Genomic DNA, 26,733 nt, shown 5'->3' on the forward strand with positions numbered 1-26,733 from the left:
TGCAGAAAATGGAAGTTTAACGGCGAGGGAAAGATGTATTGACACATTGTTTAAAAAAAAAAATAAGATTTTTTTGAAAATCACCAGATGTACTGGAAAAAAACAGTTTCAGCATTTACGTTTTCTGAATACATAAGACCTTTAATTGCTGCGAAAAGAAAATGGCCAACTGAAAAGGTCAGCATTTATCATACATTCCCTGCATCTCATAAACAACATTCCCCACGCAACGGACGCATGGTGCTACTATCAGCTCCTAAAAGTGAATGAAAACTGGTCTAGCGCAAATATTTTCTTTAAGCGATGCTCTGAAATGAAAATTCTTGACCAGAACCTGATTATAAATTCAATGGACAGAGTTTTTGAGTCGTAGCAGAACTAACTGAGCTGCAACAACTTTTAAAATAATACACAGCTGTCTGTCACAAGGAACAAAAACAGACCATTTCTTAAAGGTTGTGAGCTGACTTTTAGCTGAACGTACGACAAGTGCTTGGAAAAACTAAAGTCACAAAACACAATTTTAATTTATTTAGAATGTTTAACATGATTGAAATGTTCGTCCGTTCCTATTTATTTTTTTGTACATCCAGAACACAAGAGGGCGATCTTACCTCATCCCATTCTGAAGTAAACGAAGGTGATTTTTCCAGCCTCCTCTTCGCGATGCTGCAGTTGGACACCGACTCGCTTCGGCCACCCAGCCCCGTCTCTTCCTCGCCCGGTGGGGACACCAGCAGGTCCGAGTCGGACTTCGAAAGGCTGCGAGCCAACTTGAGATCACCGGGCGGAAGCATTCTCCTCGTTGACGGAGAATCGCGAGCGGTCAAGTTGCGCTTCGGTGAATCCCGCGGCTCTTTGTTTACTGTGGCGTAGATAGCTTGAGGGTCAGTGTCCTGGAGAATGGTTTCCATGACGACCGCCGAGGGTGGGGTTTTGGAGAGGTGCGGCGCTGGTGGAGGTGTCAGAGGCTTCACAAGACTTGACTTCAGGAGAAGGCAGCGTGAAAGCTCCCTCCCTGTGGTCGACCACCGGTGAGGAACCGTGAAGAAGACCGGTGAACTGCTCGGGAACGACAGCGCTTAAATCCTGCAATGATCTCTCTGTCAGAAAACAGAGGAAAATGAGAGAGTTACAAATGGGCTTGGGAGAGATATCCAGTGTGAATAACACGAAACCGCCCACACGATCTACTGTCCAGTGCCTGAAACAGATCGTGTATTGTTTTCAAACAACAAGAAAAAGAAAGAAAGAAAGAAAGAAAGGCACAAGACAGGCTCACCAGTTGCAAAGTGTTCGAGTAAGAAATTCCAGAGCCCAACCTATGAGCAGCTGACATTTCTCCCTAGAGATTTGCTTATGACTTGCTTGTTATATCACCCCTCTCTCTCTCTCTCTCTCTCTCTCTCTCTCAGTTGCATTTCTAACAAGCAGACAGCTTTATAAGGCTTTGCTTCCAGAGAAGTTGTCCCTCACAAGGATTCCCTTCATTATGAGTGGCACGCTTGAAACAGGATCCACAGAGAAAGAAACACACAGACTCCATGTCACAAATAGCATTCTGTCCTGTTTAAAGTCCAAATCCTGCTTTGTGATTTTGAAAAACTTCTTCTGAGGCGTCATAGACACACATGTGCATTGTTATTTTAATTCTTCTTTAAGTAGAACCTTATATAGACTTTTTTATCAGACGTACGCACCAGGGCTGCAGTTAACTTACGGTCTGTGTTTGGCAAATAAATTGTATCAAATAATATAACTATTTATGTTTTATTTAATTTATGTTCATATTTAAATACATTTATGTTAATTTATTAAGGGGATTGAACGATTGCGATTTTATTCACGATTTTTGGCCCTTTTATTATTTCTCTAATGTTGCACATTAGTTTTAAAAAAAGGAATAATACAAAAGTCTCAAACTAATATAAACAAACTTTTACTTTTTTAAGAAACATCAGCATATCCATATTTGCCAACTTTGCAGAAAAAAAACAGTCCCTGCTGTTCAAAACATGAACTGCGATTGTGTTCTTGTCTCAACTGAGTTGAATCGTCACATATTATAATCTATTTTCTGCCGGTTCACAGTGAATCGTTACATCCCTATAATTAATATTATTATTTTATCTTATAATGATTGTTGTATGTTCATTTTATTAAATAAACAGTTTGTTGAATCGGTCCTGTAGTTTGGTCGCATTTAAAGAAGCCGTATGGTACACTGACATCTAGTGGTTGAGCTTGGTATCGCAGTCTGCATTCAAAATATTGGAGAGGCAAGTTTAGCCAAGTAACCGTTCTTCTGGGCTTCCTTTGCTTGTTATCAGAAATAATCTACAGGCGCTCTAGTGTTTGCTAATGCATGGCGGAAGTTAAGGGCAGTCCATGAACACGCGAATGCGCAGCAACGATTATATTGGATGTGTATTCATGTAGATGATTGACGTGTCAACAGTTGAGGACTGCATGCAAACTGTTCCTCTCTTATAACAGTAGTTGACCTGAAAAAATATAGCGGCATTAGCGTAAAATCTCTCCGCTAGTCTCCTTTGAGATTGCCGCAAGTACTTGTTTTGTGAATTGCCTTTTGATGGATTCAGGAATGCAGTGAAGTGCAAAATCGAGCTCACGTTGCTTGAAGCATTTGACCTCACATAGGAGGAGCACTGGATCTTAATTGACGGCAGGTCGGTTTTGACAAGGTTGAAAGCAAGGATAAAACAAATGAAATGCTGCAATCCAAGATCATTTCATCAACAAAATAAACATTTATCAGTTATTGAGGAAGAACATCACATAGTGAAGTGTTCAAAAGTGTTTCTGACTCACTAGAGTAAGATTATAATAAGGATTTATATTTGAGTTGACACTACATTTTTGTGTTTTTCATCTTTTAGGTTCCTGGTAAAATGTGACCTACTCTCAACTACGATACATCAAGAAAAACTTATTATGCGACAGTTAACACATTTTCCTCATTCTCAGTCATGGTGACACAATAAAACAAGATTAAGCATTTGATAATAGGCATGTGTAAAATACACAGTGCAAAACCAAGAGTCCACCTCCTCTTCTTGAAGAGTAAATATGTCTTGATTTTAAGGTCCTTTATTGGTTTATGGAGTGTCCAACAACAAGTTAACGTGCATACAATATACGATTATATAGTTATAATAGGCAGTTTTTCTTACCTTACTTCTTGACTGACTCACAAATGATCAACTGTATAATCCCCTGTTTCCACCAGCCTACTCTGATCTGAATGGTCAGATGGTCTTGTCTGCCGTGATTGGTCTACCGCGAATGAGACTAACAAACTACAGTGTTTGGGGGAGAAGAGTGACGTTTTCGCGGTCAGTCCTTAGCAAAACGTTGGCGGGGACTATATGTAGGGAACGGTGGTTCGCGGGCACGACTCTTTTGAGTGATCCAGAGTCTATTCCCTTTTTCCAAGCCTATAACTTTGTTGTTCATTCAACTTCGGCTTTACAACTTGGCAGACTGCTTACATTCACACACGGCAACATTACACACTGCATGAAATGTAATTTACATGATCTCATAAAATGTACTCTTTAAGTCAATGAAACATCAAACACAAACAAACACGCATGCAAACAGCAAAGAGACCCTTGATCCGTGCATGTGTGACTGAAGCCCAAGCCATGATGTCATTTTTATTCAATAAGACCCTCCGGAGATGAAATCATCGCTGTTCTCCATCCAAACCTCAAGACTTCAAGTTAACATTTCACATTGACAGCATTTCTCCAAGCTAATGGCCAGCAATCAGGTGTTTACTGAAACAACATGTCGTGATTCCAGTAACTACAGGCGTGCAATGATGACTCAATGTTTTATGAAACAACAGCAGTGTAGACCAAGCCGAAGTACACTATAAGTCTCTAGTTTCAAAACCTGGTGAGCCACCTTGCTGTCTACATAGGCATGATCCAATACTCATGAATCACTATTTTCGTGCACATCACACAAGAACAGCTCATGTGATGCATACCAGAAACTCATTTACAATACCTCATGATGCTAAGAATAAAGGCTTTATGGCAGGCATACTTTTTGAGCATACTGTAGATATATGAGACAATTGTAAATTCTTCAAAGGCTCACAAGTTGAGGAAAACCAATGGTACCTTAAATCTATTTAATTTTTCACAGCGGTAAAAACCAAGGTCCTCGAGGTGTGGAGAAAAGAGGGACTGTAATATTCCTTCATGAAAATAATTTAGTTATTTTAGCAAATTTTGTCAGTTTGTATTCTCTGTCAAAGCAGCAAGAGAGTGAAACACTATAATCCCATCAACAATTAGAATATTAAATAAATTAAGTTATCTTAAGTATATAAAAAAAAGGGTTACTTGCATTGTCAACATGAGTTTGTTATTTCTTCTAAAGCTGTTTTTTTTCCTCAAACCTTATGTGGGCATTAGGTAAATTGAGTCACCCTAAGAAGACTTTTCCACTTTTGATAAACCATTACTTGAAATTTTGACAAGAGCACAAAAATGAAGTAAAAAAGGTTTTGGCGGCACAAGCCTCCAAACAGATCAACAAGATGATTCACAACAGCTCACAATAAATTGCAACACTTTGTTGTACGATCTGTAAACTGACATTTCTTGCAGAATGATAAGTTTTGATTACTGATATTTGTGCATTTGTTTAATGAGTTCTATTTGTTTATTTCTAACCAAAAAGGTATGCATTGCAGCTACACTTTGTAGTTTTTTTCGACCTTAAAATAATGTCTCAAATTATTTCAGTGGTAGAACAACTCTTAACCGGATGAATTCTACTGCCGCTGCTACCTGAGCAGCTTTAAGACTTGTACACAACGGGACGATAACAACACACGCTTATCGCCAGCGTTTTTCGGCGTTCATACCCAAATAATTTTCACTGGCGATGATCCGAGTGAACATGCACATTCACTCACCGACATAGTCGGCGCATAATGAAAAACAGAAATACCTCGGTTCACAAGGTGGCGCAAAGCTTTTTGTGCGTCGGTGTGCACACTCACATTGGCGCCCTTTGTTTAGTCACGAGGCGTTAAACATATTGAGAAATATGCATTCACCAGTTCCCTCGTGCTTAGTCAACAAATTCATGTGTATTGCGCTGCCCACAGGAAAGCTTATACAGCAAAGTTATTCATGAGGCTGGTAACCGATCTTATCAACCCCATCTGTTCTTTAAAGTGTTGCTTTAAACAATTGTAATAACCAATATGACATCATTCAATACGCAACATGATGACTTTATTGTTACACTGTTGTTGTCAACACAAAAACATTATTCTGTTTAAAAATGAACGAAATTGTGGAGTATACATAGCTTATTAGAAGTATGCAATGCAGAACATACTATCTCATATACTGCAGTATACGTCAACAGTTCTGACTGCTGATAAAATGAACATAATGTAACGTAACCCGTAATGGAACGTTCTGGAGTAACACTGTGAAATTCGTCACCTGCTTCTGAACTCTGTTTGGCGAAGTGCTGATAACTTTCGAGGTGTCTGCCAAGAGTAAGACGAGTTTATTAAAAGAGGACAGAGAAACACAGAAACACTGCTCTTAGAGTGAAACCTTCATGTAGAAAGAACATGAATGCATCAGTCTAACTGTGAGATGCAAACAGGAGAAACGTGTGCGCCTCGCACTGTTTTTGTGCGTGTTGAGCGTAGACGAGTTGCTGTCCTTCAGCGTGACTGACAGGTGCTGAGCTCCCCACGCTTACGGAGGTGGCAGCTGAGGTTTATGAAGCTCGTCCAGGAAAGAAAAGGGCGGACGGCGCGAGAGGAGCCATTCGGCTGTTTGTTTTGCAACAAGAGGCGAGTTTGGTGCATTTTTATAGGTTCCAGTGGAAGCCTTTCCCAGTGAAATGTACGAGTACAACAGCCTATCTAACAGCCTAATGCATCTGTTGTTATTGCCTTTAGATTAACAATGTGTTCTGTTAGTATCTAGCAGTAGTATAGTATCTGTTAATATAGTATCTGTTCTGTTCTTATTGCCTTCAGATTATCAAACCACGTGGAAAAACTTGAACTTTGGAGTGGTAATGCTAGCTCGAGTCGTATTACATAGAGTAAACATTGTTCTAAGTTTGGAAAGGATTTCTGAAGGATGACTGAATCAGGATCAGAAAGGGTCACATAGAAAGATCATGACATGCATATTGGGACAAGAATGTCAACAAGTTCTGGTCAAAAGTGGCGTCTAAAATGTATGCATTTGGTTTTCATTTAAACAAAATATTGTAAACTGAAGCACAGCTTTTTTTCTAAATTAAAAACAACACTTGAGCGAAGATTACGAAGTCAAGGTCCAGGTGACTGGACTACATGTCTACAAAATATTCCAATAATTACAATAAGTGATAAAACTGTAATAAATATACGCTTCACTTCCTCTGATCATTTTGTTTTTTATGCATTTTTGAATAAAACCCACATACCCTGAAATGCTGTAGTTAACCTAGGCATAAACAATCTTTAATAATACCTTAAAAGTTGAGTGTTTTGTCAATTTTTTGCACCATAGATTTCAACATTAACTTTTAGTTATCCACCGGACAGTAGAGAACTGATCGTCAACTCAACTGTGTGTCAAAGTCATGTTTAACTGATCATTCTCACCATTTTTATGTTCAAGAGCTGCCTTGTCATCCACTCTATACAGGCAACCATCTTCTATGGCAACATCCTAACAGTGATGAAATCCATCACGAATGACAGATTTGGACTATTGGAGCATATTGGAGCTATTGGAGCATCACAAATCCGAGTTTCTAACCTTTTCACGCTTCGAGGTCACTACTGTGGTCAGCTATCAAAGTAATTTCAGTCAGTTTTGAAGGCATATTGGCCTAGCTGCACAAAATCTACAAGTACATTAGTACATAATCCTATGCAATGCATCTTCCATTGAAGTCCCGAAAAAGTGAAATAAAAAAATGTGTAAAAAAAGAGTTGAAATCTTGTTTTTCACACCCTAAAGGTCTTTTTTTCGTATCTGGCGCATGTTTGTACGGTGTCTCTGAATTGTCAAAACTCCTCTCATAATGCTTGCCAGGGATGCGAAAAATGAAAAAAATATTTTTTTATGACGGACGAAAATATCGGAGGCAATGTGTTAATGTGATTGACACAACGTGGGGTCGTATTTATTTTTTAACATGCGAAAATGTCGGACGCACATTTCGGCCTCAATGTGCAGTGGCCTTAAAAGCAATACAAATGCAGAAAAAAAGAATCATGCATGAAAGGGTTAAACGAAGTGCATGGGGAACCTTGACAATTGATTTTAATAGAAAGGCGTTAGCATGACGCTAAGCTAATTCTAACACGAACGGCAAAACTACTTAAAGCGCCCAAAGAGACGTGCAAGTGGACCTTAATAATGGATTTAAGTGGAGTTAGATGTTAACATGTCGCTAAGCTAACAACACACTATTCAAATGAAGCATGTGAAGCAAACACAAATATTGAGTGAAATTATGTGCATTTTTACGTAATTGAGCTTTAATTCGTTTTCTATATTATATCAATATATATATATATATATGTTTTTGTATTGCACTGCCCACAGCATTTTCACTGAGAATACTGGAATGCATTCTGGGATAGTCTTGGCCAAAAATGACATTATTTTTTAAATGCAACACAGTTTACATTTTACTGACTTTGTGTAAAAAAAAACCTATGCTATTTTATTTTGTCTATGCAGGAACCTTGCAAGTAAAAAAAAATCTTTAGTGTTGATTGTGTAAACTCTTGTGTTTCCACACACATATACAGACACTTACCTGCAGATGTCTGGCCTGTCTTAAAAGCCGGCGCTGGCAGCTGCAGTGTGTTTGTGCTGGACGCTGGCGGTCGCAGGTCGCTGTGTGCACCGGTCTTTCGCTGAAACAACAGCACCAATCATGTTCATGCATCGAGGATTGTCTCACACTTTTTTACAGCTGCAATAAAATACCCCTCTAACACACACACACACATACATACAGATCATAAATCAAAAAGACACGCAGTCATCTGCTGCATACTGATGATAATGAACCGTCCACTACACAGCAGATAGTGTTCAGACAGCGTGACCGATGTGAGGCTACGCAGAATGTGAAGTAATGAACAAATCGAATAAACATCGTTCTGCAGGAATCACCTGAGGTAGGACACTGTTGGAAGACTTGGCCGACGGCTCCTCATCTGGAGACACAGACAGAGTTTTAGATTAGGACAGTATGTAGAGAAAGAAGACAATATTTAAGTGGAAGGAACATCCAAGTTAGGTCGTGAATATAAAAGTCGGGGGGCAAAGAAGCCACACACACATTTTATCAGTAAAGCCTGCGTGAGGTCTCATAACAGTCTGAACACTCTCCCCACCATGAAAAGGTCAAGTACCAATTTAGTAACATTTCAACATGTACCTGTTTTCTTATGGGAGGTTTTGGGGATTTTGGTATGTGCGGTGAGCAGCAGCTCATACGTGTGGTCCTCCTCTGACTCGACGCGCTCTTCTACACTGCTGTTGGTGTAAACCGCCTGTAGAGATAGAGACACAGATCAGCAGCACTATTAAAATGCCACACAAACATGTTTGATGTAATAACAGCTGATATTACAGGAGCTGAGTGTGATTGGCTGACACTACATGACACGGTCCAGCGACTGGGACTTTTGCTGATGATGCACGAGCAGATTTGTTTATATACACTATATGGCTAAAATGAGTAGCTTGGGATAATCATGTTTATTCAAGTGAATACAAATATAAAAGCTGAATTACAATAGACAAGACATTATAGAAAATAACAAACTTAATATTATACTTTTTTGCATAAAAAAGGCAAAAAAACCAACTCCGATTATAGTTGACCGTAGTTTGTTAGTGAAGAAACAGCAGTCAATCTTTTTCTATTATTATTATTATTATATTTATTGATTATTTGATAATGAGATTATAAAAAATATGTATAGTTCTAATATAACTCAATTTGTGTTGTTTATATGAAACATTTAATACTAAAACTAACATCTGGCGGTTGTCATCTTGTGTTATTTTAATGAAAATGTAATTCATCAATGTTGGCCCGTAGATCTGATTCGTGCACAATGAAAATGACTTGATATTGCCGCAGTAAACTAGCCTGTGTACATCACTGCTTGGGTTTTTGAACTTTCTCATTTCAAACCGCAGAACCAAAACCTATTTTTAAAAGAATCGAGATAACATTTTAATGACAAAAGTTGAAGCAAACAAACATCGGTCGCATGAATGGTCAATAGTGGTTTGTTAAAACCCGACAAAATAATGCATCCACAGAAATCTGTAAATAAAAATGTGGTCAGTTGTAGTCACATCATAAAACAAAATAGATTGAAATAGGCTTGTAGCAGACTGTGTGAGCATAACCCTCACATCTTTAATCAAACTGAACACTGTCCACACTTGATCTATTCCCTGCACTTGATTTGTCAGCAGTGGTGTCTGGGTATTTGAGTATTGGTCATGGGCGGCTGAATCTGTCCGGACCGAAGCTTGGCTGTGATGCTCAGCATTAATATTCACTAGAAGGCTGTTTGATTTGGGTAGGTGTGCGGAAACGGCAGTCAGCGAGTGGAAAGACAGAATCAACAGTCTCTCTGTTGCTGTGATATTTAACATCGACCCACACTGCAACACGGCAGCACCTGAACATCTGCTTTTATTACCCACAAATACAAGTGCATTTCTCAATTACACAGAGTTATTAAATTATTTGATACTATGGATTTAAAGCATATTCACTTTACCATTTTATTTTGTAAGGGAAAATAAACCAAAAGCCAAGTGAATACTTCTAAATAGTAAAACCCACGTATATACATATATATATATATATGTTTTGCACAATGGCAATAGGAAAGAGATTTTTAAAATCATAAAGATAAAAATATATAAGCATAAAAAGACAAAGAAAATAGTTGACAATAGTTGTAAACAGCAGTCAATCTTTTTCTATTATTATTATTATATTTATTGATTATTTGATAATGAGATCATAAAAAATATGTTCTATAATAAGTAATAAATATATGTGTACCGTATATATGGTCACAAACTTTCCTAGTTACAGTTTTTGTTAAGAAAACCACAGGGTCATTTCTAAAAACAAAGCAGTCTACGTCATAATCATGCAAATAACGTCATGAATGTGAAAACTCTACACACAATGCTTTCATATATAAGTGAGAGTTTACCTCGGAGCTGAGCTCCTCCTCCTGCCCGTGACCGGTCTGATGAGAAGACGGTTGATCCTTCTAAAGAGACCACAAACAAAGTCTTAGTTTGAAAAACATGAAGCTAAACTCCATGAAATCGCAAATGAAATAAAGACTATTTACAAAGGATTATGGTTCATTGTGCAAGAATGTGTGGGACCTTAAAGATCATGATTCACAGTCTCCATCTAGTGGCCGAAACATTGCTACAGAAAATACTCACTTTTAAAACAAAGAAAATCGTATATGTAGTTATTCTTACACAAACACAAAGCTAGTGCAATAACTTCATTCAAATTGCACTTTGTTGTTTTGCTCCACAACTCCAGTTTCACACACCCTTACCTTCCCGGCTTCACTGTCCGGCCGTCCGGAATCTCTGTCCGATGATTTTCCGCTGGCGAGGCTGTCCAGCGAGTGACACGAGGACGCTTCGAACAGAGCTTCATACGGGCTCTCTTCCGCAGGAGCCGGAGTCAAGCCGGAAATGAGCTCACTGACCTGCTGCTCCATTTCTCCTGTGACCGCACAACAGAAACCCACATTACAACATCTGTGTAACATCTGTCTCAAAAACACAGAGAGCCTCCGCCGTTTGACTCAACACCCTCTCACACACAAGAGCTGACGTTTAGTAAAAGGTGCTGAACATGAGTTTTGCTCTTCTGGAGTTTTAAAGAGAGGGTGTGTGGTTGAAGCGACGGGGGCAGTGAAGTCCAGAGGTTTACAGCTGTATGTGTGTGTGCTTTTGCATTGTATAGATATGGAGATTCAGCAGAATGCATCAGGAAGGCTGTCTGTCTTGGCAGTGCGGGTTCAGGACATGTTGCTGGCAGAACTTGAACTTTAATAATCCAAATGAGACTTGGCTAAAAAAAGCTATCCACCCTGTTTATCTAAAACGCCACATCGCATGCAAGTTATATACAGTAAACGGCCAAACACATGAAGATGCAGAAAATAGGTATAGTATTTTGTAAACAAGGTAAGCAAGGATCTTATGGTTTATCCTCTCGCCTTTTCTCTTTGGGCTCAGGTTGTCTTGAGGTGGAGGCACTGGTGGAGGGGGAAGAGTCATGTCTGACTTGCCACCGCTCATATGAGCTGCAGAGAGAGAACACAAGCGTAAGAATGACTCAAACCAACACCGCGGTTACATTTGAATCAATCCTTTTAAAAGGAATAGTTCACCATCGATAACAAATTGAGGTTTATGAGGAAAGCTTTCAAGTGTTCTTTTGCATATAATGGACTTCAACAGGGGTCAAATGTCAGTTTCTCCGCTTCAAAAGGTTCTACACCACACCAGCCGAAGAATACGGGTGTTATCTAGCCAAACTATAAGTCATTTTCCATGAAAACTAAAAATGTATATACTTTTTAAACCTAAATCTATGGCTTGCACTGCCTCGGAGTGATTCCATGATGCGCGTCTACTACTTCCTTATAACGCAATCGTGTTGGAAAGGTGACGGGAAGGTAAACGGAAGTTCCGACCCAGTGTTTACGAGTCTGGAGATGGAAGACCATTCAAAAGTTCTGGGATGTGAAGGACAGGTTTAATGTCTTTGTAAAAGATTATTGCTTAAAATGGTCAGTTTGTGTGCATGGTGTCAGGGATGATGAAATCTTTTGAAACCGACGTCACGTGGAACCTTTCCTACGTGATAACATCATACAGAAGTCGTTGATGGGGATTGCGGAGGTGTATTTATGTTTAAAGAATACACTTTTTTGTATTCTTGGAAAATCATTTTGCCTGGTTTCATGTAGAGCCTTTTAAAAAGCTTTCCCCGTAAGGCTCAATTTGTTTTCGACAGAAGAAACGAACACACGGACGGCTTGAGTGAAGTGTGTGGGTGAGTGAATATTCCTGAAATTGTAATTTTATGTCATCAATTGAAACCGCAATTTCTGGTTTCAAAACGAAATGGCAATGTGGAGGCAAAAGTTACAGACTGCATCTTTTAATGTAGTGATGTCTGTGTGGTGTGGTGTATGAACATCACAGCTCTCACCCTGTATGAGGCCGGCGATCTGTCTGCTTTTCTGAGACGGCATGTCTCTAACAGTGTCCAGCGCTGTCAGATTTTTTCCGTCGACGATATTCACATCAATACCTGAGGAACATTCACACACAGAACCACAGTTACAACCTTGGGTTTCCAGGACTGTGAGATTAAAACAAAAACACAAAGTTTTGAGCGTTTACCTGCATTGAGAAGTTTTTGTACCACTTCTGTCTTTCCAAAGAGAGCGGCTTCATGAAGAGCACTGCCTTTTACTGTCTGGAAAAAAAACACATTTGTGTAACAATAAGCTGTGTGATGTGACTCCTTAAACATCTAGACTGAAAACAATAACATAAATAATAAAGTGGCATTTATTTTAAAGATAGATGGAACACAAGTCTTATTCAACATTTCTAAAGTAAAGCGGGTCCATTGAAATGAGCTACACCTTAATAACGCCACAAAAAACATAAAACTACCTGTTCAGACATACTCGTGAACATAATTGTATTCTGTATGGGCGGCACTACCTCATAAACATGATTTGTTTGCTTTGCAGATGCCACATGGCCCAAATACAGTACTTTATTATCTAAAGCAATAACATCACTTTTACATGAGACTTAAAGGGATAGTTCACCCCAAAATACAAATTCTGTCATCATTTACTCACCCTCAGATTGTTTTAAACCTCTATACATTTCTTAGCACTGTTAAACACAAAGGAAGATATTTGAAAGAATGTCAGCAACTTATCAGATCTCATTCGCCATTTACTGCCATAGTAGGGAAAATAAATACTATGGGAGTCAATGAGGGATGAGATATGTTTAATTACTTACATTGATCCTTGCAAAACAAAGAAATTGAAACGGAAAATTGAAAAAAGAAGGAGGACTGCACACACCCTTACCCAAGTAACATCTCGCCCCCCAAATATACACAAAAAGTTGTTATTGTTCACTTAGCACAACAAAATCAAACTATTATAATTCCCCAATTCTGACTGGCAATTTTTGGTATTATATTAGTTTAATAGTCACTTAAACACTATTTAATCAAATAGGTTGATGCTTTGTGCACATATTTTTATGCTAATGTCAAATAAGATGGCACTCCTTGAGTAGTTTATACTACTCTTCATTTTTTTCTAATAAGCGAAAGTGAAGAATACTCAATAAGAGTTCCATACACAGACAACAGATGACTCATCTACATAATTCATGAAGCGCTTTCGCATTAATTGTTGTTTTGTGTTGTGTCTTGTATTTTATATCTCGGGTCAGTTGTCGACAACAACTAGGTCCAATCAGCCGTATCAGAACCAAATAAAGACCACTTGTTGACACACCAATTTTCACGCAACAACAGACATCTCAGCATGCTAATAAAGCGGACCATCAGAGCTGCGATGCAAGCCTATGCTTAGAGGGCACAGCGATAGAAAAACAGATGGCCGGTTGTTAGCTCTAAGCGCGTGAGCAGGTTTCTCAGGTGGACAGTGAGCAGGTTTCTCAGGTGGACAAACAAGTGTTCTGGCAAGGTGTTAAAGCGTTACTATAGATCCCAGTGAGAGATAAACAGTGTGAACACAGAGAAGCTTTGATGAGCTTTGGTGATTTAATCTTTATAAAAGCAACATGAAACAGCACTCACAATGTAGTTGGGTCTCTGGCAAACATTTAGGTCCTTAAAAAATGTCACCATTCCACGGTAAGTGGCACAAAACCCCACAAAAGAAATCCCAGATACCATGCATAAAGAATACAATCCCAGTCGCTGACACCTCTACACCATCCTCACCTGGTAGTTGATGTCCACACCGGCCGCCAGCAGCACCCCCACCACGGGCAGGTGTCCGTTCCGGGACGCCAGGTGGAGAGGGGTGTGTTTCTTAGTATTACAGTTGAGCAAGTTGGGATGTGCGCAAAGCAGAAGTTTGACCACCTCCAGCCTGCCGTAGAGGGCGGCCAGATCCAGCGGGGTCTCGAACTTGTTATTGCGCATGGTGGGGTCGGTTAACTCCTCCAGTAGCAGCTGCACCACCTGAGTGTGTCCGTACTGCGCCGCACAGTGTAACGGCGTTTCGTTGTCATTGTTCTGCGGAGAATGAAGACGGGGAAGATGATGTTCATAGAACAGGACAAAGAAATACACATTTTCAAAAGCTCAATCCTGATTGGTAGCGATGGAAGCTGCGGCCGTTCCAGAAGACCTGGTTTTGTCATGTTCGACTCTTTGAGTCTACACTTTGAAAAAAAAACCTGCATTTTGTTTCGAGACCGATTTGAAACAGGGAAGATTATTTGAGGCTGACCCAAAACAAAATTGGAGATTATACAAACCAAGACGGACTGATTTCAACCCACTGGTTCAAATGGCAATTGCAAGAACCTCAATACAGCAAACAACAGCACGTGAAGACAAGAAGCAGTTTATCTTAAGCTCTCAAATTAAGTGATTGATCAAAGATTTTAAGCAGAAAGGCAGAGATGTGAAGAGCATGCAAGCACGACATCAGTTACAGTACCACACGCACTCATTATCTCTTAAAGAGTTTATCTGCACCACAACAAACATTAACACTTACAAAACACTAACAAACAATGAGATATATAAAAGATATTTATATTACAATGAACGGCGAGGAATGCAAGGCTCAATATGGCCGATCTAGCGAAAGAAGCCTAGCCTTCCAGTAAAAGGAGCCAATCATCAATGAATAAAGACTGACGGTTCTCTGGGGCGGGGATTTTTTTATTTGCAGTCATAATCTTTAAATCAAAACGTTACCCTCCTCCCCCTCTAGAACGACCCCTCCTTTACTTCTGGTCACCAGGGATGGCGCGATGACGAGGATGCAATGACTGACTTATTGCAACCTGGCGTTCAAATCTTTCACATCTTTCAACTTTAACGGTTCAATCAGTTGTCGAAGTCCCGCCCTGTTTTTTTCGCTAGGGTATACACCGCGATACGGGAAAAAAGACAATCGCTACTTCTGTTTCACGTCAACTTTAAGCGGACAATTCATGTTTAAATTGTGATTTTGCCAGCGATTTTAGAAATATATGCCTTCCTCCATTCAATTAGATAGGACTGTGGACGTAAATAGCTGCCCAGAAGCTTTTCTAACATGGCCACCGAGTGGCACTACTTCTGCAAACTGACTTTGGCTATCGGGGGTATGTACGTGTCGTCACTTTACCACGCGAGCATGCAAGAGCACAACCCTGCGTAGGGCAAAATGACTGCTTACAATACCTGGAAATGCAATTCTGAGCAACATTTCGGTGTCCACGAACACCTGATTCCTTTGTTAGTAATCGGGAAGTCGTACGGATCACCGTCGAGTCTAGCTGCTTGGAATTACAGCAAATAATTGCGTGTTTTAGTCCCGGTTTCTTTGTTTCTGCTATTCTACTCACTCATTTTGCTTGGTCTTTTGCCACTCGGGGGAGCATTTCCGGGTCCTCAAGGGGGGTGTGTCCCGGCATGCTCACCTGGGAAAGTGACGTCAATGCATACCCTCTATATATTAAGCAGGCTGCCATTTTGAGTTTATCATCATCTGGTAATATACACAACTGCATTGCTCCCCAAGCTACTTACAGACTTATTAATGTATTACAATAAACTCCTATTAAATAGTTTGGTAAAAAGTATCAAACAAAGTTGTACAATTCAGCAGGCTTTAGGTTGTAATTCAGAGAAAGTGTAGTTCAAATCCGGACCAGCAGACGGCGCTCAATTAATATCAAATTGATGGGATCCCAAATGTTACACAGCAGGCAATTACAGGGTGGAAACTGGAGCCTAATTGTTATCAATAACATATAATTTGAACAAAACTGAGTCCACAAACAAAGACTGTGTTCAATGAAATAGTGAATTGTGTCTGTGGGTTTAACAGCAGATGTTTGATGCACAGAGGAAGAGATCGGTGAAGCCTTCAGGCACACTCTCTCTCTCGCAGGGAGGAGTTAATGAAAATGATAGGGTGCTGTATGATGTGCTGGATTGGTCACCCCACACCAGCTCTGAATAACACATGATGTGATTATATAAATACCTGTATAGGATGAATTAGTCATTGTAAACATTTGTTTATTATAACAGCAATATAGTGCTTCACTATCATTATAGTTTATTTTTATTGATATAATTGATATAATAAGAACACATTGGACAGAGAGGGAGACGGCAAGACAAACAAAGAATACATACAAACAGAGAGACAGGGAGACGGAGATACAGACAGAAAGTGTGCACATCAGGAACCAATGGGACCCAGAAGCGACAACGAAACAATCGCCGTGAGAACAAAACTACACCTGCCGTCTCCCCTCAGAGACGAGGCGACACAGTGAGCCCTTCATTCATCAAAACACAAAACCACAGCACACACACACACACACACACACTAGAATCAGATCCTTTTCACATGAGCTCTCACATCTTAAGAGTCTGCACGGCTGCTCTGCTCATGTGAGCGACGTATGAAGAAACTTCAACCAACCCAAATAAAAGACACCTTCACTGAATCCCTGCGACTGAACAGAGTGGAGGTCTGACCGAAGTCATATCTGATGGCAGATCTCCACTGTAAGTTTCTCTGTGACCGCAGTCTGAGTCAATGTCTATTTTAACTCAATCCTAGACAAAAGAGAGTTTGCAAATTCATATCCCGTTACTTTCTCTCCCCAACTGCATGAGGAAACGATCTGAGCGTCAGCAAGTTCTCATTTCTCTGGTGAGGAAACGGCCACCACAGAAGGAAACCTTTGAAAATAATACCAGCTTTACACAAGAGACTCATTTTCATGTCAATTCAGGCCCTCGCCGATCTTCCGTCTTTAAATAGAAGAGCTTTCAAACCGAAAAAACTAAAGTGCGACTGAGACGGGAAGTACTGACAACATTGCGTTTACATTTGACCCGCATGACACGAAGCCTTCAAAGCTCTGAAACAATATACCGTTTAGCTCTTGACAAACTGACTTCGTGGATCTGTTAGAAAAAGGATTATATGAAATGCTTAATTAAATATTCAACCACTTAAAGTCGCTGTGTCGTTCTATTATGCTGATGAAGAACATAGGGTCAAGAAAACATGAAAACAGATCTAGGCCCAACGTAATTCGGTTTGACTTTCTCATCAACGTTCAAGCTCTCTCTCTCTTTGTACGATAAACCAGATGACTATCTCCGAGAATCGCCATCCAGCATCCACTCGCATGTCTGCATCCATAGGCGAGCATGCGAACCGTTCACGGAGGCTGAAACCATACGAATATGCGGATGACCTGATTATATGAAACGCGGCATGTAAATCACTCTGGCGTGTTGGGATTACTCGAGACATGTCGGCTTTGAGCACGTGCGCGCGTGTGAGGATAATCAGTAGTGAAAGCTGACCTACCACGTGATGTCACGCTGATTACATCATCACAACCTGTGTGGAAGGGAGAAGGGGCGATTACATCATCAGTGTGTGCCCTGTGGGAAGAGGGGTGGAAACAGCTGGTGCAGCCACCAGAAAGCCACATGAGCTCATAATATATCATCATAAACTAAAGGGACTATTGTATTAAAAGGGAAAGATTTAATTATGATGAATATATTTACTAAAACTATTCTAACAATTGAAACTCCATACATTTTAGACACCTATTCAGATCCCATGAACACAAATTGCAGGAATATCTTTTGACTTTGGATTTAAAAGTCATGCTCTTGACCGCTTTCCTAAGATTTGCCTGCACCTCCACACATATCCCTCATGTATGAGCACTTTAATAGATGCGTCATCTCTCAGCAGGGCACACAATACTCCACATTATCCAAACACACACACACACACACAGAGAAAACCAGCACAACGGGGAAATGAAGAAGCTTTTAGAGAGAGAAAATTGTTCTCTGCACACAGCTGATGTGATTTTTTAACAATTAATGTCACACAAAGAGCTGTGCCATGTGGGCTGCGTTTTAGCAGGCACTATTGAAATATCCTGGAAAACAACACTTGACTTGATTCTAGATTCCTACAAATGACAAAGCATTGCATGCGGTGGACCTAAACTTCAAAACCTGGTGAGCTTTTCATTTCATGCGTGACAAAAAAGCTGCGCCAATAGGCAGGTGGCTGTGTGTTCAGATCAGGGCAGGGTCTAGGGGGAGAAAGGCTGTCCATCTGACAAATAAAACATTTTAACAATGCATATTTCTCCTAGGTGGCATCTATAGAATAATGATCTGTCAAAGTAATCGCTACAAATTATTGATTGATTGATTGATTGATTGATTGATTGATTGATTGATTGATTGATTGATTGACATGACATCAACTACCAGGTGATGATGGTGAGTGTTTAGAAAAATGTTGCTCAACCAGAATATGTTATTGCCACCCAGTTCATCCAGCCTAAATCTAAAACAAAACCACATATATTCTTCGTAGATGAAGTAGTCCCAGAATGCATTGCACCAAACTCAAAAACATGTGCATAATAATCCACCGCACATTTGACTTGAAAATGTTTCTCTTCAGGTTTACACATCCAACATTATCCTAAGTGTTGTCTTTAAAACATCACACTTACTATGTATCTAACGTGCTTCTTTATAGATAACATAATGTCAATGTATTTTACGAAAGGGTCCCTCACAGAAGGTTCATCATATTGGAGGACACTTGACATTATAAAGTTTGAACACCCCTTGCTTGCAGAATTCCGAAGCTGAAGAACACAAAATATTTTCACATTTGAAGAACCAAAATAAGCTGAATGTCTAATGTATGACATCAAATCCTCTTGCCTATACTCAAAAGGAATCATGATGACGAGGCAATTTTTTCATCTTCACACAGACGATGCTAACCAGGTCAGCTGAGAGAGAGAGGGAGAGAGAGAGGTTCCCCACAGACATAATCGAGTGTAAGTGGACCTGTATGCATTTTCTAAATGAGGCTCTCCTGAAATAAAACCATAGCAGGGAGGTGAAGCTTTTAAGTGAGTGTCTGATGTGCGGAGAGACGGTGTGTGTTTGCTTTGTATCCGTGAGTTTTTAATAAGTGGTCTTTGCTAAATCTCAATCAACCTCCACTATTTGCATCATGTGAAGAAAAAACTATTCAAAACCCTCAATACGTATACTGAAGGAAGGACCTCGGCCATATCTAGGGACCAGAAGATTGTAATGACCACCCCAGGGCTCCCAGGGCCTGGCAACCATCCAAAACTCTTTGGAAACCGAAAGCAATGCTCTAAAAACACCTAAAGAAGATCCAAACCCATCCATTCTGTAGCTTCTCCTTCCTGCCTTTCATGTATCCGCATTTCTTTCTAGATGCGCCGCAGGCTCTGGCCCTTGGCAATTCAGCCATGACATGTTACCATGGTTACGCCCCACCTCTCTCTCTCTGTCAGTAGTATACTACGCTGACATAAACACGCATGCACAAACGGCTGCCTCCGTCTTTAATTCAGCAGACACCGATGTAAGCCGACAGATACACAGAAAAGCTTCTTGCCTCTGAGTGTGTGTGTGACACAGCGGGTGAGCAAGATATAAAAGGAAAACACCTTTTAATAATCATGAAACCCCCCTGAGTGACACGCACTTCCTGCCAGCTCATGAATTATTCATCGCCGCTTCAGTCTGTTCGGTTCTAACCTGCCTGATCTTTACACGCCAGGAGCGATCCCAACCTTCTGCGCCACTGACTGAGAGCAAGGAAATCGTACGCCGGTTGTTTGTGATACCTAGAAATGGTCATCTAACTATAATGACAAAATTCACACACACGCATGTTACACAAACAAGCACACAACACTCATCAGATTATCAAGACCCGGATCCCACGTGTCAGCGCTCACATGTTTTCATATCTACACGGACACATGTGTGCTTGTGCGATCATTCACAGATGTGAGAAGAGTGTGAAGCAACCCCGTCCCCGACACAGAAACCAAACAGCCAGACGTGACGCAGCAAGGTAAAGCGTGCAGGTGAGAGGTCAGAGGTCACGGGTACACACCTTGGCATTAATATAGGGGTCAAATGGGCCACAGCGTTTGAACTCTTTGTAGTCTAGAAAGCTCTGGGAGAGGGAGAAAACAGGAAGAAGGATTCAGCCGCGTGCACATACACACACTGAACACAGTGAATCAGTGTTAATGGCATTCAACATAACATGATGAAACAAGCAAAGAAACTACACACTGGCTTATAGTCTGTCGATTGAATCGGGTTAAACACTAAGTGATGAATGAAGTTGTATTGCTGTACGCCGAAAATATGAATTTGTCAACAAACCCAAATCAAACGACAGAGAATAAACTCTAAGAAATGGCAAAAAATGAAACATTTATAAATATAAATATACAATTTTTAAGCTGAAACATAAAAATGTAACCTTCAGTGGATAACTCCCGTTTCATTTCATTTTGGGCCATTCGTGCTAGTACATCTCCGTCGGAAATGAACACAGAAGTTCAGAAACGAGGATGGTCACGTGACTTGCGGCATCACAGATGAATAAATACAGGACAGTCATTCCACATGATGCAAAATTTGAGCATTCGATGACAGACGCTTACTGCATTCGTCTGGGGACATTTGTGCACAATAACAGCCAAACCCTGGCGCTCATGAATATTCAGACTCATTCATTATAGGATGTCACAGTTTGAAAGAAAACAGGCTTTAGAGGAGAACTTCGGGAGAGAGCGAGTGTCGATATGACAGAGCGATTCTGTCAATCAGCCTTCAGTTGTGCTGTTTGAAATGTTCATTTAAGTAAAGCTATGAATCAACTTTGAAATTAAAGATTATTTTGCATTATTTTGCTCACTACAGTACAATGGCAAGCTGTATGGTAGTACTACACTGAGAACTGCCTCAAACAACACAGCCGTGTTATTTATTCTATATGAATATCAGAAGCTACATGTGCGATTCACTTTTTTTTTACAGTATTCTGTTCATTGACAACCAGAGTTTTCTTGTGCTGTAATAACGCTGTATTGATTTAAAGAGATGTTTTATTCTGTCTTCATTTACTCACCCTGATGTTGATCCAAACCTGTGTTTATTTCTTTGTTCTGTTGAACATTTGTATTTTAAAGAATGTGGAAACCAAACAGTTCTGTGCAGCCGAACGAAGAAACTAAGACAGGTTTGGAACAACTTGATGATGAGTAAATGACAGAATTTTCATTATTGGGTGAACCGTTCCTTTAAAAGCACTTTAAAACATTAAGCTACCAATGCAGACTTGTACAACAACTCAAAGATCAACGTTCAACATCAAACTGCAGTAAAACAAGTTTTTAAACAAGATTTACTCCTTTTTTTTAAATCCCTCAACTTGAATAGTTCCCCGTGTTTAAAAATGTGTGAATAGCTGTTATGCAACTGACACTGGTGTAAAAATAGTAGTTGTGAAGTGAAGATTGGTTGTAGCTTGTTTAAAAAGTGAGAAGTCGGTGTACTCTCGTTCAGCTTCATGTTCACGCACTCAGTGTAAATAAGAACAGTGTGAAGATACAGAAAGAGGAAGCAACAGCCTTCCTGATAAACTGCTGCTATTCCTGAGATGTGTCACAAACTTCTAACTCTGTCATTACTGAATTTACACACGTTCCCTCCAGTCAACACCCTCACGATACCTCTACTTGTACACTTTGGAAATGTGAGTTAAAGGCACAGTTCACTCGAAAATGACACTACAGAAAAAGAATACATTTCAGTCTAAAACATACAAAACTAGCATATCACTTCAGACATATTAAACGTAATCATTTTAAAGCGTGACAGCGCAAGTCCTATTCCCTTTTCCAGTATGGCACATTTTGTGGATATTGTTAAATTATAGTTTATTTTAGATGTAATGCAATGTGTAAACATGACTTAAGGTTAAAAAATGCGGTATTTTCCACATAGTGTGCATGTTTGTGGAATGTGGATTTTTTACAAAGCTCATCGTTCTGATAAGCGAGGTGTGCTATGATTGGTCAGTTAACCAGTGCTTAGTGATTGGTTGAATACTGCAAGCGTGTGACGGAAATGTAACGCCTCTTACCATATTTGGAACATCAGGTTCCAAAGCAATTGTACTGACAGATAAGCCCACCTTACTTGCATTTACATTTGGGCGGTCTAGTCAAATCATAACACGAACTGGCGTAGATTTGTGGGGGTGTGGTTACACGGGGCATTTCAGGCATTCGCTTTTAGATAGAATGCATCTTTTGTTCAGATTTTCTGCAATTTTACATGTCTAATACATGCATGGGCAACTAATAACATACCAAAGACACAGAAAAACACGTACACGTGCCATGTGATCCCTTTAAAAAACATCTTTAAAAAATCTGATGTAGCTATCAATCGGAAATAATATAGTTTTGATTTCCTCATCAGTACAGCTGCGGTCTTGTGTAATATCTGCCCTAAACTAAAAATCTGTCCACATGCACACTTTGAAAATCTGGAAACAGTACATCTGTTTTTTTCCATCAGTAAGTATTATCTGTTTTTACTGTAAAAGGCAGAGGAAAACGTATGTTGTTCATAAGCACAGACAACAATGTCACCAAAAAGGCGTCATGTTAAAAACAACCCACAATATATCTCTGAATTTGGGCTGAGGGGGGTTCATGTTGGGTGTGCAGACCTGTTCATTGAGTTTGGGGTGAGATGGCCCATGATGGATGAGAAGTTTGACGATGCGTTGGTCTCCCTTCCAAGCAGCGAGGTGCAGAGGATAACAGCCCTTGTTGTCTGCGATGTTCGTCATAGCCTCGTTTCGCAGCAGTAACTCGACCACCTCGCTGTGTGTAGAGAGTGAGAGACGGAGAGAGAGAATTCAAGATTAAGAAATCTTTCCGTGTTTAACTGGCATACAAAGTGGCAATAGTACTAGAGTGGCAATTGCTAGTAGCAATATAGCCCCTGACTGAAAATTCTAGCAGCGCAAGCTGAATATTTAGGGGCACACCTTGAATCAGCCTACAATGCAATTATTCACATTTACCCCAAATGAACTGCATTACTGAAACTGACAAATAAGTTACTTGACGACAGCAGATTTGGTTCTGCTTATTTAAAAGAGGCAGAGCCTACTGAGAAGCTTTGTTATAGATTAGAGCGAAATAGAGAGACTGTAATCTGGATTCATTTGAACCAACAGAAATTGTGTTCGGATTTGAAATGATACAGAAATATACCGATAAAAGATGTTCCCTGAACTCCTCCGCAGTTAGTTTCGGGTCTAAAACCGCGTGTGACCCGTGCTTCTTTTTCTAGTCAAATGCAAAATTGATTTCCATCTCGATGCGCCGCATGTGCATCGCTCCCTATTTGCGGGCCTTCCACGTGTCTACATTTACAATAATGAATTTGAGCGTGCAAAGGATGCCAAATGTGAATCACCCCTAAAGCATCTCATATATCAAAATGTTCAGGCTCAGAAAATCCGTCACAGAAAACGGTGACTCGTAATTATGCTCTCACGTTGTGTGTGTAAACATGTCAATGACGACCTGGATTGTGCGCGTCGGCAGCGGGAAATATCAGTGACGGGAGTGACTATCACACACAGCCTGCACTCCCGGGTCGTTCTACTTGTCTTTCCACATGAAATAACAACTAGAAGAAATTCCAGAAATTGCAGGTCCCCCACGCGCGAGTACTCATAAAAATTCTCGAAAACTGGTCGCACTCTGAAGCCCTGACGTTATTGAACACAGACTAAATCACTGAATCAGATCTCCAAAGACATGACAGCCTGGTGTCACAAATTCAGATTTCTTGCAGGTATGTGTCAAAGATCAACAGAAGACTGAACTCACCTGTGTCCATTTAAAGCAGCGTGGTGAAGAGGTGTGTATCCAGTGCTATCAACACAGTTCACATTCGGTCCCCTCCAGATACTGCAAAACAAACGGAGGACACAATTAAAGCCATCATATTTAAATACAGGAGCTGAGAAACAATACATGCATACACTCACATTTATGCACTTGGCAGACGCTTTTATCCACAGCGACATACATTGCATTATGCTATACATTTGCATCATAGTACGTGCAATACCTGGGATGGAACCCATGACACTGCCGTTGCTAGCGCCATGCTCTAGCTACCGAGCTACATGAAAGCTTTTGAATGCAAAAGTCGTTTCGCGAAATAAAACCTTCATATTAAGACATATAACACAACTGACAACATTTGTACCATTGACCTTGTTATCATTATTTCACTGATCTATACATTAAATGAGATCTAGATCAAAATGAATACATTTAAGTTGGTCTAAAGTAGCGATACTACATTTCCTCCAGGAAACATTTAGAAACCAGTGTATGACTAGGAGCCAGTGAATAAAATGACCTTTTACAAGTAATAAAACACGTTGTTTTAAAATGAGCAATAACCGACATCTTGTCTTCATCCCGGTCTAGCATTTGTATCGCCTCAACAAATAAAATGAATAGCACAAAAGCACTACAAAAGAGGATTAATGTTATTTACAATATTTAGTTAATATAATACATTTAATATATGGCTACAATTTAGTTTTTGAAGAAAATACTTGGTTTTTCACATTACAGGTATTTTTGTGGTCAGATGCATAGAAAGAAACGTCAACAAATATTTTGTAACTAATATTTTAGTTTGCTGTTTCGATTCAATTGTCTAAAATTGATATTCATCCATCTTTTTTCAATATTCACCAGTTAGATAGTGAAATATTACATAGAGACATACGTATAATCATAACTTTTGGCGGTGTTGCATCGGATTGCATTATGCTTGGGCTTGAACGCTTAATTCATATTTTAAGCCTCATTACAACGTTCTCTATTACAGAGATAAACAAAACCAATGTTATCAATGTTACATCCATGACGCTTAAACCATTATGTCCCCATTCACCAATGTATATTGAGATATTATATTAATATCATAAACATGCAAATAGTCAACTAATGGGAACTTATAAAATCTCTAGTCGGGGACAAAGAACCATATGTTTATGGTTCTTTAAACAAATCATGATTCTGAATCTGAGAAGCTGAGCAAATTCATCCTACTGGTATACTTGTCCTGAGCATAAAACGCTTTTAAAGCACTGACTGCTTGTGTATCTTATCTGCCAACATCACACCCACAGAACAGAAGCCCAGACAGCGTCCTCAGGCTGTGCGATGCATAGTGAGCTGACATCTACCCATCACAAGAAAATCTATAAAGCTGATCGTTTTATATATCCGTTCCAGTCAAACTTTATCAGTATCAATGACCAGAAATCTGTGTGCATGAAATGAACAGGAAGAATCTCTCATTGTAGCTGCAAATGTATAATGTACGTTGGCATCTATAGGATACAGGATCTGATTCACAAAGACCCCTCTCTCACATTTGTGGCACACATGCTCGCTTGACATCATATCAAAGTAACACATACGGCATGAAAAACACTTGAGAAGCTGGCAGTTGGTAGACAGAGAACGCATCTTGTGATGTCGATCAAACTCATCTTACACTCCCATCACTCATTAGTTCTGTGTTCACCTGAGGTAGACAACAGCTCTATGTGGGAAGGAATGACACAAACAGAGTAAACTGTCGCTTGTTTACAGAGTATGTAATGAACCAGCATGAACTGACCAGTGTCAGCATTAAATGTCTTTATACAAGACAACATATTGAATTTGCAAGACACAAAATAAGTGACTGACTAAAACACACAATATGATAAACGTGGTTCTGACGGATGGTTTGTTAGTGTCTTCACATAGGAAGTGACAAGGCATTGTGGTTAAGCTGGATCTTATGACAAAATACATAGAATTCTAAATGCTTTCCTCATTCAGCACACTGAGGAGAAAATCTAACTATACACAGTGCAACATACTACTCTATTTATACAGAAACATACTACTGTAAAACATGTCGAAATAACAAAACATAAGCATCAATGAAGCGAAAATGTTTGTGTGTAATATTCTGTTGCAATTTCAAGTGTTTGCTTAAAATTAACTGCACATTTTGGGCTACTAACAGGCTCCTAACAGGCTTTTCTTAAGCTTTACAAGGATTTACGAGAAAAATGTGATTTTTACATTTATCATTTTATAGTTCGACTTTAAAATGATGTCTCTAAAAAGAATTCAGTAGTAGAACAACGCTTAATCGGACGAATTCTACTGCCGCCGCTACCTGAGCAACCTCACCCTGCAACACTGTGTCAACACTGGATGCGGCGCAGCGTGAAAAAAGACAAAAGAACCCATTATAATTTTTTATTTTGTCCACACTGGATGTGGTGCAGCGCAACAATCCCATTAGAACAAGTGTCGTGTCGTAGCGTTTGCATCCGGTGTAGACACGGTGTTAGTTCTTTGT

The 26,733-nt window shown here is 39.8% G+C and overlaps 1 protein-coding gene across 1 annotated transcript in view; it reads right to left on the reverse strand.

Annotated features, from left to right (window-relative positions):
- LOC306906997 (ankyrin repeat and SAM domain-containing protein 1A) overlaps window positions 1-26,733 on the reverse strand; it is a 70,107-nt gene that overhangs the window by 27,699 nt on the left and 15,675 nt on the right. Inside the window, 14 exon segments of the mRNA XM_079478799.1 lie at window positions 615-990; window positions 992-1,103; window positions 7,837-7,936; window positions 8,199-8,242; window positions 8,467-8,581; window positions 10,280-10,339; window positions 10,646-10,818; window positions 11,318-11,404; window positions 12,319-12,420; window positions 12,513-12,588; window positions 14,116-14,412; window positions 20,357-20,419; window positions 22,997-23,153; window positions 24,174-24,254. Coding sequence (XP_079334925.1) covers window positions 615-990; window positions 992-1,103; window positions 7,837-7,936; window positions 8,199-8,242; window positions 8,467-8,581; window positions 10,280-10,339; window positions 10,646-10,818; window positions 11,318-11,404; window positions 12,319-12,420; window positions 12,513-12,588; window positions 14,116-14,412; window positions 20,357-20,419; window positions 22,997-23,153; window positions 24,174-24,254 — 1,843 coding nt within the window.

This window comes from Barbatula barbatula, assembly GCF_947034865.1.
Source record: "Barbatula barbatula genome assembly, chromosome: 17".
Lineage (NCBI taxonomy): Eukaryota > Metazoa > Chordata > Actinopteri > Cypriniformes > Nemacheilidae > Barbatula > Barbatula barbatula.